This window comes from Mobula hypostoma, chromosome 10, assembly GCF_963921235.1.
Source record: "Mobula hypostoma chromosome 10, sMobHyp1.1, whole genome shotgun sequence".
Lineage (NCBI taxonomy): Eukaryota > Metazoa > Chordata > Chondrichthyes > Myliobatiformes > Myliobatidae > Mobula > Mobula hypostoma.
The window spans coordinates 133,581,551-133,596,293 of NC_086106.1; the positions used below are offsets into that span (position 1 = coordinate 133,581,551).

At 50.4% G+C, this 14,743-nt stretch overlaps 1 protein-coding gene across 2 annotated transcripts; it reads left to right on the plus strand.

The window, feature by feature from the left end:
• The first annotated feature begins 8,044 nt into the window (after positions 1-8,044).
• gpr101 (G protein-coupled receptor 101) lies at positions 8,045-13,323 on the plus strand. 2 transcript variants are annotated; one of them, XM_063061174.1, is made up of 2 exons: positions 8,045-8,094; positions 11,560-13,323. In XM_063061174.1, the coding sequence occupies exon 2, from the start codon at positions 11,629-11,631 to the stop codon at positions 12,976-12,978; it is 1,350 nt and encodes a 449-aa protein (XP_062917244.1). In that variant the 5' UTR covers positions 8,045-8,094; positions 11,560-11,628; the 3' UTR covers positions 12,979-13,323. The 2 variants fall into 2 exon arrangements, 1 of the variants encoding a protein (XP_062917244.1); XR_010019557.1 differs by lacking the exon at positions 8,045-8,094 and adding an exon at positions 8,433-8,550 and having other exon boundaries at positions 11,560-11,591.
• The last annotated feature ends 1,420 nt before the right edge of the window (positions 13,324-14,743 follow it).

The window sequence follows — 14,743 nt, forward strand, 5'->3', positions numbered from 1 at the left end:
CATAGTTTCATTTACTGTGGGCATCGCATGTCCCCAGTTTCGCTTTACTGGGAGTCCACAGTTTCATTTCTGTGAGTGTTACCTTATGACGTATGCCGACGGTATAAAAGGAATGTGGGCATGAATGCTGAGAAGAAGTCAAAGGAAAGAGAGAGAAAGTAAAGACTGCACTTCGAGCTTTCCAGGAACAACTCACGATCGAGAACGGTAAAGACTAATGCTTACCCAAACCCACAGGATTGGGTTAATCAGCGGCACACTGTGCATTGTGGAGATGTGTCTATTCTTCATATGATCCATGGGTGTGGATTTCGTGACAGTCACTTTGTGAAATCACTCTTCGTGGACTTCAGAACAGTATTCCTCGGCTGGGATCTTTGGTAACTGTTTCTTCGTTCGCTAGCCACGGAATCTTTGGAATTCGTCGTGATCGCCTCGTCGCTGCACTGCGAATCCACAAATCTCTCCTCTCACCTATTTTGTGAATTTCTGGGACTGAGATTCTCTGAACTGCCACTTTAAGACTGTGCTTGAGTAAGATTTGTTAAGAACAGGTTCTAAGTTAGACTGTGAGCGAGCTATAGACACATAACACTGTTAACTTCTGTTTAAGAAAGTAGATTATTTCATTTTCGATAGTTTTGAGTAGATGTAAATAAACATAGTGGTTTTAATATTATAACTCGACTCAGTTTGTCATCTCTTGCTGCTGGTACGTTACAAAGTCGTAATACCAGTCCTCTGGGGCTACGCCAGAATAAAATGATTCTTAAAAGTTCATGACCAATGCATCCATTATCTTTTCAGCAACCTTTCTCAGACTCTGGGATGTAGTCCATCTGATCCAGGTGACTTATCCACCTTAAGACCTTTCAGTTTGCTTGCACTTTTTTTCTTTGTAATAGCAATGGCACTCACTCCTGCTCCCTGACACTCACAGCCCTCTAGCACACAGCTAGTGTCTTCCACAGTAAAGACTGGAGCAAACTACCTGTTAAGTTCATCTGCCATTTCTTTGTCCCCCATTACTACCTCACCAACATCATTTTCCTGTGGTCCAATATCAACTTTCACCTCCCTTAATTGGCCTTAATCAATCATGGAATTGAATTTAGGAGCCGAGAGGTAATGTTGCAGCTCATAGGATACTGGTCAGACCCCACTTGGAGTACCGTGCTCAGTTCTGGTCACCTCACTGCAGGAAGGATGAAGAAACCATAGAAAGGGTGCAGAGGAGATTTACAAGGATGTTGCCTGGATTCAGGAGCATGCCTTATGAGGATAGGTTGAGTGACGGAGGATGAGAGGTGACCTGATAGAGGTGTATAAGATAATGAGAGGTATTGATCGTGTGGATAGTAAGAGGCTTTTTCCCGGGGTCGAAACGGCTTACACGAGAGGGCACAGTTTTAAGGTACTTGGAAGCAGGTATAGGGGATATGTCAGGGGTAAGTTTTTTTTAACACAGAGAGCGGTGGAGGCGGATACGATAGGATCTTTTAAGAGACTCCTGGACAGGTACATAGAGCTTAGAAAAATAGAGGGCTTTGGGTAACCCTAGGTAATTTCTAAAGTAAGTACATGTTTGGCACAGCATTGTGGGCCGAAGGGCCTGTATTGTGCTGTAGGTTTTCTATGTTTCTATGTTTGTATGCTCGCTCTCAGCACCACAGACTGTTCAATCCTGACCCAGACGGTAGAGTTGCTCGCTCTGAACACCACAGGTATGAGGTTGAATACAGAATGTATTGTAGAGCTGCTCGATCTCGGCACCAGAGATTGTTCAATCCAGACCAGATAGTAGAACTGCTCGCAATGTGCATCACAGAAGGTTCACCGCAGAGAAGATTGTAGACCAGTTCGCTCTCAGCACCATGGACAACGGATCAATCCCGACCAATTTGTAGAGCTGCTCGCTCTCATCACCACAGACCTTGCTTCTGTCTAGACCAAAATGTAGAGCTGCTGGCTCTCAGCTCCATAGACTAAGGATTGGGGAGCATGCCTTATGAAGACAGGTTGAGTGAACTCGGCCTTTTCTCCTTGGAGCAACAGAGGATGAGAGGTGACCTGGTAGAGGTGTATAAGATGATGAGAGGCATTGATTGTGTGGATAGTCAGAGGCATTTTCGCAGGGCTGAAATGGTTGCCACAAGAGGACACAGGTTTGAGGTGCTGAGGAGTAGGTACAGAGGAGATGTCAGGGGTAAGTTTTTTATGCAGAGAGTGGTGAATGCGTAGAATGGGCTGACGGCAATGGTGGCGGAGGCAGATATGATAGGGTCTTTTAAGAGACTTTGGGAAAGGTACATGGAGCTTAGAAAAATAGAGGGCTATAGGTAAGCTAGTAATCTCTAAGGTAGGGACATGTTCGGCTCAACTTTGTGGGCCGAAGGGCCTGTATTGTGCTGTAGGTTTGCTCTGTTATTCTATGTTTCTATTCTTGCTCGTCCAAAATCTCCATCACGCGTTATTTCCGGGGTATTCCGGCTCATCCACGGGCTCTATAATGCGTTAGTTCTGGAACATTCCTGTACGTCTTAGGTCTCTATCACACGTTAGTTCCCAAGCATTCCAGCTCATTCAAGGGCGTTGGCACACCATAGCACTGAAGCTGCCCAGCTCGTCCGAGGGCGCTGTCGTGCATTAGGTCTACAGTATTCCTGTTTGTCCAAGGGCTCTATCACGCTTCTATTCCACAGCATTGGATCTCGTCTGAGTTGTCTTCCATGTCTTAGTCAAAGAGCTTTTCAGCTCGTCCCAGGGCTCCATATCACACGTTAGTTCCCGAGCATTGCTGCTCATTCAAGGGCTCTGCAATGTGTCAGTTCCGAAGCATTCCAGCTCGCCTGGGGCGTTATCACACGTTCGTTCCAGAACTTTCCTGCTCGACTTAGTACTCTATCACATTTTATTTTTAGAGCATTCCAGCACATGCGAGGGCTATATCAGAAGTTTGTTTCGGAGCATTCCAGATCGTCGAAGACCACTGCCATGTGTTATTTCCAGAGCATTCCTGCTCGTCCAGGGGCTCTATCACGCATGAATACTGGAGCATTACATTTGTCCAAGGTCTCCATCACGTGTCAGTTCCAGAGCACTTCAGCTGGTCGAAGGGCTTTATCGCACATCGGTTCTGGACCACTCCAGTTCCAGAGCAGTCCTGCTCATCGAAGAGCTCTGCAACGTTTTATTTCTGTGGCATTCCAGGTGGTCCAAGGGCTCTGTCACATGGTCGCTCTAGAGTATTCCTGTTTGACCCAGGGTTACAGCACGTGTTTGTTCTAGAGCATTCCAACTCGTCCAATAGCTGTGTGATCCGTTCGTTCTGGAGCATTGCTGTTCGTCCTAGATCTCTATAACATGTTAGTTCCACGGTTCATTCGTCCACCTTCTCTTTCATATGTTAGTTTCAAAGCTTTTCAGCTCATCGGTGGGCTCTATCACGTGTTAGTTGGTGGCGAATTCCACCTCAAGTAATGGCTCTGTCATGTGTCCAGTCCGGAGCATTTCAGCTCGCCGAAGGGGCTGTCACGCGTTAGGTCTGGAGCATTCCAGCTCGCCCAAAGGCACTTTAATGAATTAGGTTCAGAGTATTTCAGCTGGTGCAAGGGCTCTGTCATGCGTTTGTTCTGGAATGTTCCTGCTCATTCAAGGGGGCGGTCATGTGTTAGTTCCGGAGTATTCCAGCTCTTCCAAGGTGTCTATCACAGCTAGTTCTGGAGTATTCCAGCTCATCCACGGGCTCTGTGATGCGTTAGTTCTGCAGCATTCCTCTTCGTTCTAGGTCTCTATCAGCAGTTAGTTCCGGAGCATTCCAGCTTGTCCAAGGACTCTATCGCGCGTTCATTCCAGATCGCCCAAGGGCTCTATCCAAGCTTGTTCCGGAACGTTCAAGATGGTCCAAGGGCGTTGTCATGCGTTATTTCCTGACTATTCCTGTTCATCCTTGGTTTCTAACATACATTTGTTCCAGGGTATTCCTGCTCATTCAAGGGCGCTGTCACACGTTAGATCTGGAGCATTCCAGCTCGTTCAAGCTCTCTATCATACATTAGTTCCAAAGCATTCCAGCTGACCACGGACCCTATGATTCATTAGTTCCAGAACATCCCTGTTCTTCCAAGGGCACTATCATGCATTAATTCCAGGGCTTTCCAGCTCGTCCAAGGGCGCTGGCAGGCGTTAGTACCAGGGCATACCAGCTAATCCACGCATCATAGAGCCCGTGGGTGAGCTGGAATGCTCTGGAACCAGCTTGTGATAGAGCATTCCAGCTCACCCACGGGCTCTATGATGCGTTAGTTCCGGAGCATTCCTGCTCGCTTTAGGTCTCTATCACAAGTTACTTCTAGCGCATTCTTGCTCGTTGAAGTGGCTGTTACGTGTGAGTTCTGGAGCATTCCAGCTTGTCCAAGGGCGCTGTCATGCGTTAGGTCCAGAGTGTTTCAGCTGATCTAAGGCTTGATGATGCGTTATTTCCAGCGCATTCCTGTTCGTCCAAGATCTCTAGCACAAGTTAATTCCACAGCATTCTTGCTCGTTGAAGGGGCTGTCACGCGTGAGTTCTGGAGCATTCCAGCGCGCCCAAGGGCGCTATTATGTATTAGTTCCAGAGCGTTCCTGCTCGTCCACGACCTCCGTCACGTGTTACTTCCGCAGCATTCTGGCTCGTCCGAGGGCTCTGTCACACGTTAGGTCCCAGCATTGCAGCTCGACCACGGGCTCTATCGCACATTAGTTCTGGGGAATTCCAGCTTGTCCAGGGTCGCTATGATGCGTTAGTTCCAGAGCATACCTGTTCATCCAAGGTATTCCAGCGTCTTCCTGCTCGTTCAAGGGCGCTGCCGTGCCTTACTTCTTCAGCTTTCCGGCTTGTCCAAGGGCTCCGTCACCTGTCAGTTCCAGCGCACTGCAGCTCGTCCAAGGGGCCATCGCACATTAGTCCCAGGGCATTTCAGTTCAGCCAATGACTCTATCGCAAGTTTGTTCCAGAGTACAGTATTCCAGCTCCTCCCAGGAACTGTCAAGTGTTAGTCCCGCGATGTCCCTGCTCGTCCAAGGACTCTATCGCACGTTAGTTCCAGCGCAATCGTGCTCTCCCAAGGTCTCTATCACATATTAGTTTTGTAGCTTTCCTGCTCCTCGAAGGGCTTTATCGTGTGTTAGTTTCAGAGCATTGCAGCTCACCCTAGTGAGCAGTCACACGTTAGTTCCGGAAATTTTTCTTGTCCGAGAGCTCTTTCACACGGTAGTTCCAAAGCATTTCACTCATCCAAGGGTACTATCATGGGTTAATTCTCGGGAGTTGCAGCTCGACTAATGGCCCTGTCGTGCTTTGGGTCCAGAGCATTTCAGCTCGTCAAAGGACTCTGGTCACGTGCTTGTTCCAGAACCTTCTATCTCATCCAAGTGCGCACTCAGGTGTTATTTCCGAAACATTCAGCCGTACAAAGGCTCTCTCGTACATTAGTACCGGAGAATTTCAGCCCGTCCAAGGGCTCACTCGTGCGTTGGTACCAGAGAATTTCGGCCCGTCCAAAGGCTCACTCGTGCGTTAGTACCGGAGAATTTCCGCCCGTCCAAGGGCTCAAAATAATGCGTTGTTTCCAGAGCATTCCTGTTCATCCAACGGCTCTGTCGTGCCTTATTCCGGAGCATCTCAAATCGTCCTGTCATGGTTCCGTTTGGCTGTTCCCCTTTAACGCTCCTTTCTCCCTGGTTATGCCCTAATTTCAGATTTCCAATTGCTGCTAGTTTTCCTAATTACAGTACACCCGTTTTTCATCAGGGACTGTGAAATAAGTACGATGGCTTCTCTATCACAGGTTGCTAGTTTGTTGGTTTATCCTCGTGTGATACCTCGTTCTCTTGTCCGCTTAGAACCGTTAGTTCTAAGTTTAGTTCCAAGTTCTGCTCTAGTTTCAAGATAGTCCCTGTAGCTCCCGTCTCCTTGTCAATATTCCTCTGGTTTGCTGTTCTACGTTCACGTCTACGCCAGCATCCCCAACTCAGTCGACGTGCCGGTGTTCTCCTCAGTCGCCCCGTACGACACATCCAAGGCCTCTGTCGCGAATTAGTTCCCGAGTATTCCTGCTCGTTCAAAGATTCTATCACGCGTTTGGTCCGGGACATTCCGTCTGGTCTAAGGTCTATATCAGTCATTAGTTCCGGAGATTACAGCTGGCCAAGAGCTCCAGGATGCGTTAGTTCCAGAACATCCCTGATTGTCCAAGGGAAAATTGCGCATTAGTTCCATGGCACTCCAGCAAGTCCAAAGGTGCTGTCGGGCGTTTGTATTGGAGCGTACCAGCTTATCCAAGGTGCTTATCACAAGCTGGCTCCGGACCAATCCAGTTCGTCCAAGGTGTCTAGCACACGGTCATTCCAGAGTATTCCTGCTTGAACAAGGGATCTATCATGCGTTAGTTCTGGAGCAAGACATCTCCTTCAAGGCCTCCGAAACATTTCCACCAGGTAATTTAAATCCCAGTCGCTCTTTCCTCTTTCCTGACCTCTGCACCAAAGCACAACAGGTCCTTCTCAGTCGGTTTGTGCCACTTTGTGTCACTCTTAAAGCCCTACACCCTCTCCTGCTCCGTAACAATGTCACTGTCAGCAGTTTGGGCCTCTTATCTAACGAATTATACGCTGCCGTTGGAGAAGATCCAGACGACGTTCAGAAGAATGATCCCAGGGATAAAGGGTTAACATATGAGGAGGGTTTGATGGCTCTGTGTCTGTACTCGCTGGAGTTTAGAAGAATAAGGGGGCATCTCTTTGAAACCTGTCTAATATTGAAAGTTTTAGATATAGTGGATGTGAAGAGGATGTTTCTTATAGTGGGGGAGTCTAGGAGCAGAGGGCACAGCCTCGGAATAGAGGGATGTCCATTTAGACATACAGTCATAGAAAAGTACAGCACAGAAACAGGCTCTTCGGCCCATCTAGTCCTCGACGAGCCATTTAAACTGCCTACTTCTATCGCCCTGCACTGAGACCATAGCCCTCCATACCCCTGCCGTCCATGTACCTGTCCAAACTTCTCTTCAACATTGAAGTCGAGCTCACGTGCACTATTTGTACCGGGAGCTCATTCCACACTCTCATGATCCTCTGAGTGAAAAGTTTCCCCTCATGCTCCCCTTAAACATCCCACCTTTCACCCTTAACCCATGACCTCTGTTACAGTCCCATCTCACCTCAGTGAAAAAGCCTGCTTGCATTTACCCTGTCTATACTCCTCATAATTGTGTGTACCTCTATCGAATCTCCTCTCTGGCTTCTACGTTCTGAGGAATAAAGTCCTAAGCTATTTAATCTTTCCTTTTCACTCAGGTCTTCCACACCCGGCAACATTCTCGTAAATTTACTCTGTACTCTTTCAACTGTATTTCCATCTTTCCTTTGGGTAAGTGACTAAACCTGCGCACAATTTAAAACAGAGGAATGTGCATTTAGAACGGAGATGAGGATTTTTCTTTAGCCGGAGGGTGGCTGTGAATGCAAGTCATTTCGGTAAATTTAAAGCAGGAGTTTGATAGGTTCTGCATTAGTCAGGGCATCAAAGGTTATGGGGAGAATGGAATTGAGAGAGAAATGGATCAGCCATGTTGGAATTGTGATGCTGACTCGACGGGCCGAATGGCCTGAGTCGGCTTCTACGTTCTCATGGTGGAATGTCAGACTGGAAGTCTTCACCCCGTGCTGGACTAATTCCCTCTGCCCACCAGGAACTCCTTTCGGGTGGCCGAGCTGGGAACATTCTGATCGGCGGGGTGGCACGAACGAGCCTGGTGGTGGGGACAGGTTAACCTTTCCTGCCTTGCATTGGGTGAGTTTGCAGCGGAAGGCCGGAGATCTCCGCCGTCGGTGGTGGGAGACGAGGAAGCGGAGATCGCCGGTGCCGGTGGACGTGTGACGACCGGCGAGACGGCGCTGCTGGTTGAGAAGATGCTGGAGCCCACGCCCCCCCGTCCCCCCCCCCCCCCCCGAGGCCAAAGGACCCGGGTGGTGGCGGTGGCGGTGGCGCAGTGGGCCAGATGGTAGCCTTCGCTCCAGCAATGGGACCAGGATGTTAGGACTGCGCATTCGGTGAGAAAGTGTCATTGAAGCGTTTATAGGAATCAAATGCACCCGGCGCCAAGGAACCCTTCCTGCCGGAGTGCACCGAGACCGGAACCGGTGCAGAGTCGGGCCGCGGGCGTCTAAGCGGCGGAGCCCGGGAACCGGAGCGGGAGGAAGCGGTTACAAACAGATCGAGGGACGGAGCGGGAGGGATTGGTTACAGGAAGACCGAGAATCGGAATGGAACGACCAGGGACCGGTGTTTGAAGTGTACGGGAGCGTTGAACCTGGGACCGAGAGCCGGCGGTGGAGATGCTGGAAGCTGGGAAACGATTATTGCAGCGACCGCTGCCTTCTCGACCCTCGCCCGTGAAATTGCACCTCCCCGTCCCGCTCCACTCTGCCCAGTTCTCCACCGGACACCAGCTCTACCCCGCTGGGCACTCGGCGTCTTCGGCCGGAGCTCCGGTCCCGGGGCACGAGGTCGGAGATTGGTCGGGATCGGGTTTGGGGAGGGGAGTCTGTGACAAAGGGAGGGAGAGCGGCATGTCCCCAGTAATGTCAACCTTGGTTGAAGGGGAGAGGGCGGTGGACCCAGGCGACGGACTGGGGAAAGGATAGAGGGCGAAAGTCCCGGGCGGTGAGGTGGGGTAGGTAAGTCCCGGTCGGTGAGGGGGAGACGTAATTCCCGGGTGGTGAGGGTGGGACGCAAGTCCCGGACGGTGAGGGGGGAGACGTAAGTCCCGGGTGGTGATGGGGAGAGGGCGTAAATCCCTGGCGGTGAGGGGTCGGAACTTAAGTACCGAGCGGCGAAGTGGGGAAAGAGGGCGGAGGTCCCGGGAGACGGAGTGGGGAGTTAGGGCGGAGGAGGGGAAGGAGGTCGTAGATCCCGGGGGGAGGAGGAGAGGAGATCGGGCGGAGGTCCCGGGCCGGAGGAGTAGGGAGAGGACGGAGGTCCCAGCCGCGAATGGGAGAGAGGTCGGGGACTCGGGCAGCAAAGGGTCCCAGGAGGGAACACGTCGGTCGCTAAGGAGTGGGAGATCATCGAGCCAGGGAGAAGTGAGTGTCCAGTGCCGGCACATCGTTCCAAAAAGGACTGGGAGCGACGGATAACTCGCGTTGGGGGGGAGGGGTGTTCAAGAGCGGGGTGCGAGCTTTGGGTCAAGTACTGCTAAGAGCCGGCTTTGGACCTTGTTGAATGGGAAGCCGAAGTGCTGAGGGAGAGTAACCTTGATGTCCAGACGGACCACGTCCATAGCTTCCTGAAAAAGGAACTGAGATTAAAAGTCAAAAAGTTCTCCTGCAGCTTGATAAAACTCTAGTTCGGACGCATCTGGAGTATTGCGTGCAGTTCTGGTCGTCCCATTATCGGAAGGACGTCAAGGCTTTGGAGAGGGTGCAGCAGGGGGTTAACCGGGATGTAGCCCTGATTGGAAGTCATGTACTATAACGAGAGGTTGGACAAACCTGGGTTGTTCTCTTGAAGCGGTGATTGCTGAGGGCAGCAGATTCAACGGACCGAATGGCCTACTTCTACTTATACAGTATGCCTTATGGTAAAGTTAACAGGTTCATAAAATTATGAGAGAGATTCTGTAGATAGACAACCCGTATAAAAAGGATCTAGTGCTTTCCCGGTGTAGATGGAGAAAAAACTCTTCCGGGGCTTCCAGCCGGAGGGGGTGGGGTACAGGAATCGATTATAACCAACGTTTCGATGACGAACTCTGCCATCTTCATGTCGGTTATAATCGATACTTGCACCCGGCTGGAAGCCCGAGAAAAGTTTACTAGACAGCTTGTATCTATTCCCAGAGTTGAAATGTATAATATCAGGGGCTTGCATTTACTTCAGTATAAATTCAATGTAAATTTATTATCAGAATACATATATGTCACGAAATACAACCCTGAGATTCATTTTCCGGTGGCATACTCAGCAAGTCTATAGAATAGTAACTATATAACAGGATCAACGAAAGATCAACCGGAGTGCAGAAGACAACAAACTGTGCGAATACAAAAATAAATGAACAGCAATAAATAACGAGAACTTGAGATAATGAGATAAGGATTCCTTAAAGTGAGGTCATTGGTTGGGGGAACATCTCAATGGATGGTCGAGTGAGTGTAGTTTTCCCCTTTGATTCAAGAGCCTGATGGTTGAGGGGTAATAACTGTTCTTGAACCTGGTGGTGCGAGTCCCACGGCGTTCTAGGCTAAATCCTTTTGTAAGATTTTCCATTCAAAGGCATCCATGTTTCCATACCAGGCCATGATGCAGCAGGTCAATACACTCTCCATTACACATCTACAGAAGTTAGTCAAAGTTTTAGATGTCATGCCGAATATCAGCAGATTGCTGAGGAAGTCCATTTGCTGCTGTGCTTTCTTTGCAATCATGTGCTGTGTCCAGGACTGTCCTCTGATAGAGTAACACCAAGGAATTTAAAGTTGCTGACCCTCCCCACCTCTGATCCTCCAATGTGGACTTGCTCAGGAGAGAAGCGGTAACATCAAAGGAGTTGCGAGGAGCCAGTTTATTTTTACACAGTGGATAGGGCTGCCAGGGGGGTGAGACCATTTCACAAGCTCTCACACAAGCACACGGATGTGCAGAGAATGGAGGGACAAGGATCATATATTGGCGGGCTTTTCACTCACACAGAACAGTTGTTGGTTGGAACATGTTGCCGGGGCAGTGGTAGAGGCAGATACATCAGGGACATCTAAAAGACAAGTTGAAGGATAAAGAGTGGGTTTAAGGATCCGTGCAACATCGTGGGCCAAAGAGTCTGTACTGGCGCGGTTGTCAGTTCTTTTTGCAGCATAAATTCCTATAGTGGGTGAGTCACGGAGCCTCAGAACAGGGGGACGTCAATTTAGAACAGAGATGAGGAGGAACTTCTTCAGCCAGCGAATGGTGAATCTGTGGAAGTCAGTGCCATGGATGGCTGTAGAGAACAAGTCATTGTGAATATTTAAAGTGGAGATTGACCGGTTCTTGATTAGTGAGTGTGTCAAGGGTCACAGGGAAAAGGCAGGAGATCGGGGTTGATCGGGATAATAAGTCAGGTCAGGTCAAGTTTATTGTCATTTAACTATATACATTACATGTATATAACGTATATAACCATATAATGTATATAGAAGCGAAACATTTCTCCGAGACGGTGTAAAGTACAGTCGTACACGTAACACATACAGCACATGATAACATGAAGGTAAGGATCAATCACGCATAAATAACAAACTTAAGGACATCACTGGAAGGTACGGAGCAGATTAAATAATGAACAGGTCATGACGGAATGGCAGAGCAGACTCAATGAGCCGAATGGCCTAATTCTGCTCATACGGGAATTGTGGTAATTCAGCATCATTAGGCCAATTAGTTGGACCCCACTCTGTGGGCTGAAGGGCCTGTTCCTGTGATATAATGTTCCAGGTACTAGTAAGCAGCATTTATAACATGATACTGTGTGATTTCAGATGGCACAGCGCTCAGACCGTACAAACCTCACGGAGGAGAACTGTTGAAGAGGAGACGAGTTCCGTGGGATGGAAGGAGACTCTGGGAATGATTCACCGGCTGGCGGCCGCCGGGACTGGTCAGATGGAGTCTGGGAGATGTCCGCTCTCACTCTCCAGAGTAACACCACCAACTCTACAGCCGAGCCCGGCCTTCAGGGCTCGGCTGCCCAAACCCTGCTGAGGGTCGCCCTGATCTCGGCCATCCTCGGCGCCTCGCTGTTCGGGAATGGCCTGGTGCTGTCTGTGTTCCAGAGCAAACCACAGCTTCTGCACGTAGCCAACCGTTTCGTGTTCAACCTCCTGCTGGCGGACCTGCTGCAGACGCTGGTGGTGATGCCACTGGTGATCGCGGGCAGCGTACCGGGCATCCAGCCACTCAACAGCGGCTTCTGCACGGTCCTGGTGGTCTTAGCTCACCTCTTTGCCTTCGCTGGTGTCCATACCATCGTGGTGGTCTCCATTGACCGGTACCTGGCAATAATCCACCCCCTGTCCTATCCCTCGCGAATGACTTCCAAGAGAGGTAGCCACCTCATAGCTCTCACCTGGCTGCTGGGCACAGTGCAGAGTACCCCGCCACTGTACGGCTGGGGACAGGTGGCTTTGGATGGCCACCCCTTCTGCGGCCTTGTCTGGTCCTCCAGCCCCTCCTACTCGTTGCTGACCACACTGCTGGGCTTCTGGCTGCCTGCCCTCATCATGCTGGGCTGCTACTGGATGGTGTTCCGCGCAGCTCGGCGGCAGAACGCACTGGTCCACCCAGCCCGTTCCAACAGCCCGCCGCGGGGCTGGACTTGCACCAATACTTCCGCCCCCAGCTCTGGAGTCAGGATTCGGGCGCGCCGCTCCCTTTGCCACTGCAAGGCGGCCAGGGTGGTTTGTTTCATTATGTCCTCCTACCTCCTCAGCATGGGGCCCTACAGCATCCTGGGCACCATATCCATCAGCAGGGCCCACAGCCCACCCTCTTGGCTCAGTACCGTCGCCCTGGTCCTCTTCTACAGCCAGTGCTCCGTCCACCCCTACATATATGGGTACCTGCACAGGAGCATCAGGAGGGAGTTCTTCCGCCTGCTAACCAGCTCCTGTTGCGTTTTGCCGCAACCCAAGGCCTTGCCAGCCCACAGTCACCTCACCACCATGGTCAGGAGGGTTCATCGCCCCCACTGCGCCTCGGGCGCCTCTCGGGCCTGTACCCTGGGGTGCTGGGAGGTGGAGCCTGCCACTGCACTAACTCCCATGGACCTGAGCGGAGCTCAGAGCCCCCAGGGCTGCCGCAGGGAGACTGTCTCAACCAGCTGCAGCTCAGAGAACGAACTTCGTCTCTTGCCCAGCCAGGCGTCTGGGCTGAGGGAGAACGGTGTCGCCTCTCGTTAATACAGCAACTCTCGCTGTACCTACATAGAAACATAGAAAACCTACAGCACAATACAGGCCCTTCGGCCTACAAAGTTGTGCCGAACATGTCCCTACCTTAGAAATTAATAGGCTTACCTATGGCCCTCTATTTTTCTAAGCTCCATGTACCTATCCAAAACTCTCTTAAAAGACCTTATTGTATCCGCCTCCACCACCGTTGCCAGCAGCCCATTCCACGCACTCACCACTCTCTGAGTAAAAAACTTACCCCTGACATCTCCTCTGTACCTACTCCCTAACACCTTAAACCTGTGTCCTCTTGTGGCAATCATTTCAGCCCTGGGAAAAAGTCTCTGACTATCCACACGATCAATGCCTCTCATCATCTTATACACCTCTATCAGGTCACCTCTCATCCTCCGTCGCTCCAAGGAGAAAAGGCCGAGTTCACTCAACCTATTCTCATAAGGCATGCTCCCCAATCCAGGCAACATCCTTGTAAATCTCCTCTGCACCCTTTCTATGGTTTCCACATCCTTCCTGTAGTGAGGTGACCAGAACTGAGCACAGTACTCCAAGTGGGGTCTGACCACGGTCCTATATAGCTGCAACATTACCTCTCGGCTCCCAAACTCAATCCCACGATTGATGAAGGCCAATGCACCGTATGCCTTCTTAACCACAGAGTCAACCTGCGCAGCTGCTTTGAGCATCCTATGGACTCGGACCCCAAGATCCCTCTGATCCTCCACACTGCCAAGATGTACATGCTGAACCTGTTTTCATTTCAATGGTTATACAGTATCTGTGAGAATAAATTATTCTGATGAATAGAAAATACCATAATTTTCTAATCAATGGAAGAGTTCAAAGCCTGAACATGCAGTTGGTGAACTTTCGTGGGAGGGATCTCTGCTGCCTTGCTCCAGGCCCACTCATGGGGGATGCTTTGGGAGTAAACCCCAAGGAAAAATCTGGACCTGAAGTCCTTGCATTTTGTTCAAAGCTGACTGGTAACTCCTGCGGTGCTGCTGGTGCCAGACTGTATTGGACTCTGTCATTTCTTTGGATTCTTCAACCGTGTTGAGAAAAGGAACCTGCTACATGGGCACCAGTTTGCTCTCCCCTCCCTGGCTTGCTTGCTGGCATGCATCTCAAATGTAGACAGCCAGGACACAACATCCATGGTCAACCAACCCTATCTAACTTGGGCTTAACCTGCTTAAAATAAAGTGCTTGACTTGCTTGGGGCTGAGATAGTTTGGATGGACGTTCACCCATATCCTGGAAGTTAGCGATGGAAGCGTCTGTGGTCACAGATTTCAGACCAGTTGGTTAAAAATGAGCAAAAACCTCAAAGCTGGAAGCACTCAGCAGGTCGGATGGCATCAATGGGAAAGAGGTGGGGTCCCTCTCATGAGAACGAGAAGGGGCTGGGTTGAAAGTCAATGTGACCCAATTAACTGCCCCTTGCTCTCAGTATTGGCAGCCCTCGGGACTGTCCAGGAGCTTTGTGGAAATGACATAATCTCCCAACTCAGGGAGATGATGCTTCTCGTGTTTGGAGACTGACCACATTCTGACGCAGACGGCCCAGGGACAATGGAAGTGCGAACAGTAAGAGCTGAAGGTTAGTGATGCAACTCCAGAGAAACATGAAATCACGGGCCGCCACCCACACTCCCTCTTATTTGCAGGGTCTATTTATTTAGAGATACAGCGCTTAACAGTCCCTTCCAGACCAATGAGCTGTGCCGCCCAGCAACCCTCGCCGAATCACAGG